Source organism: Gavialis gangeticus, unplaced genomic scaffold (assembly GCF_001723915.1).
Source record: "Gavialis gangeticus isolate Ggan-Ray unplaced genomic scaffold, GavGan_comp1, whole genome shotgun sequence".
NCBI classification, from domain to species: domain Eukaryota; kingdom Metazoa; phylum Chordata; order Crocodylia; family Gavialidae; genus Gavialis; species Gavialis gangeticus.
This window is the reverse complement of record NW_017729027.1, coordinates 34,427,596-34,430,483: the sequence shown is the minus strand read 5'-3', so window position 1 is coordinate 34,430,483 and position 2,888 is coordinate 34,427,596. Positions and strand designations below refer to the sequence as shown.

The window sequence follows — 2,888 nt, the reverse complement described above, 5'->3', positions numbered from 1 at the left end:
AATAATAGGCAAATTTATTGATACAGTGATAACAGAAAAAAAAAAAAACAATACTTAAAATCAAGCCATTCTATATATTACCAATCCTAGGGCTGTCAGAGTCAAGAAATGACAGGCCAGGACACAGGCTTCATTCTGAAGGCTCTCGCTTATGTGTCAGATGTCAGCAGCCTGAAGGTGGGATGCTGAGACCCCACAGTATGGTGGATGAGATGGGCTTGTGGTGTGCCCTCTGTCTATGGTGGCCTCGGGGACCCCTCCCACAAGATCAGGACAGGGACAGCCCTAGGATTTGATGGGGGGGGGGCAGCTGTGCGTACACGTACGTACGTACACACACACACACACACACACACACACACTCCTATAAGCCAATTCCCAAAAAGGAAACCTTTAAATACCATTTTCAAGTCAAGATACAGGTGGGGAACAGTCAGAAAAGGTCTTTAGCCTTAAGGTGTGACTGCTCCAAATTTAAGCTAGCACTAACACTGATCAACATTTGAGCAGTTCAAAATGCAACATGCATCAAGGCCCTCAGAGGCAGTGCTCAGATTTAAAATAATCAATTATTGAAGTTAGAAGTTGGGGGAGGGGCTTGTTTATATCACTTATGTGGGGTTTGATTTTTTTGAGGCATCAAAAATGTTTTTCACTCTCCCACACATTAGTTTTAAATACACACTGCTGCAAAGATATAACTTGAACAAAATACTGTTTTCAACACCCTTATGGACTTCAGGGTGCCCTTATGGCAAGAATGGACTTGTGTTTTGGGCTGTCCACAAGATAACCACACAAAATGCTATGGCCAAGCAAACTTTATTCATAATTAGTACTAACAGAAACATTAACTTGAAATGTGATCTACTCACAATCAGACAGTACCCATCCTTATTCTCCCTGACAATATCTGGGCTCTTAAATATACATTTTCCTATTTTTCTACAAATAATTTTCTCTACCCAGTAATTGCCAAGCTATTTTTATGCTAAATTTAAGGCTGGAAAGAGTTTATAATAGTATGGAGAATGTATGTACAAGTCCATGGAAAAAGAAGGCTCCAGTAGAAAGTCTCAGAAAAAAAATATTAATTTAAATAGTTCTGTGAAAATGATCAAAACAGTTATAAACAAGTCTGCATCATACAGTATTTTATACTTACTTGCACAGTTTCCTCTTTCCCAGTGTACTTTCCTATTTGGGTTAATCCGCTGATATATATACCCAAAACAGGATGTAATGGCTTCATTTCAATTTCTTGATCATCCACGTACAAAGTTACATACCCTTCTGTTACCAGGAGACGGATCTGATGCCAACCTTCATCAAACAATGTCTAAGAAAATAGAGAAAATAAAAAGAGAAGCTTAAAAATAGAATTTCCTAAATTTAAAGAAATACACAATTTGATTCTAACTTTTCATAGTAAATGAAGCTAATTGTTTGTCATGGTAAAATGTATCCCAGGTCTGTCACAGCAAAGTGTACAGAACTACAAGTGTATACAAAAAAAATATTAAAATATCACAAGGGCACTATGTATTGAGTACATGAACCTCTGTTTTACATCTAACCTTATGCTAAACCAGTTATAGGAAACAACAGATTTGCCCAAGTCCCACTTTCACTTTGGACTATAAATCTCAGGGGAAAGATGCAACTTGGGTACTTTGGGAAATATTACACCTTTACTTGTGGGGGAAAAAAACTCTTAAAACCCTGGTAATAAATATAATCTGAAAAGATTAGTTAAGAACTACATTTCAGTTAAGACCTGTTAATATTACATATCTGGCTAATAGCATATACCTAACATTAGTCAAGCACCCCAAGCAATCATTTCATGGTCAATGATAAAATGAGAGAGGTCAGAAAGAAAGTTTATAACACTGTCACTCTATTCTTACAACAATTCTCTTGGGCTACTCTCTGTAGCGTCTCAGAAAAAGCATGTTTAAAGACTTCCTTCTGGGGGGAGGAGGGGCCTCCATGACTATTGTTTCCATTTCTTTTCCAGAAAGTTACAACTTCTACATTTAAACAGATATTTAACAGCAACCACTTATTCTCCCACTAATACGATGATAGCAACTTGGGACCCTTTCAAAAGGAAAAAGATTATATTTAATTTTCTTCTATTCCTAAACTTAAAAAATTAACTATTCTAGTTTCTAGTAGACAAAACCCCATTAAAATAAGAACAGTCATCATTTTGGACTGTTGAATCTCATTTTGTCTAAGTTATCCCTATGTTATCATTACCATGTTATCAGCAAAGTCACCCCCTCCACTATGACCCAGCCAAATGAGGGGATGCAAACCCAATGGATCTTAACAGTATATATTAAGACCAAATGGAAAAGACTATCAGTATGGATTGTCTCTCTCTTCCCACAATTCCTTGGATGCTTGTCCACAGGAGGATCATGGACACCAGTAACTGCGATCAAGAAAAGGTGGGTCACACCTAAAGGGATGTTGGATTTCATGGGGGACAGCAAATCTCAAGGCTATGATTCCAATGCACAATCCCACAGGGCTGATTCACTAAAGCAGGATTGTCCAACTTCTCAGCACCTGGGGGCCACATGCACTGCATGCCACAACAGTAGGTGCTGCACACCCCACAGACTGTACTGGGATGATCCCCCCACATTGCACCACGAGCCCACACCTTCCCCTGCTGCAGCACTTGCCCACGTGGGCACCCACCCTCACAGCTGCAGCAGTCCGGTTCCTTCTCCCTTAAAAGGTGCACTATGCAACCCACCACTGCAGCATGCCCATCTGTGGGCACCCCTCCTTCACACTGGTATATGTAGTCCTGAAGTCACCACAAGTGCTCCATGCTATGCTGTGCCACTAGTGGGGGGGGGGGGGGGGGA

At 40.1% G+C, this 2,888-nt stretch overlaps 1 protein-coding gene across 1 annotated transcript in view; it reads right to left on the bottom strand.

The window, feature by feature from the left end:
- The window catches only part of LOC109299990 (collagen alpha-1(XXI) chain-like), a 200,378-nt gene that overhangs the window by 185,102 nt on the left and 12,388 nt on the right, over positions 1 to 2,888 (bottom strand). Inside the window, exon 5 of the mRNA XM_019520549.1 lies at positions 1,166 to 1,339. Within this exon, the coding sequence (XP_019376094.1) occupies positions 1,166 to 1,339 (174 nt within the window). The remainder of the gene's footprint in view (positions 1 to 1,165; positions 1,340 to 2,888) is intronic.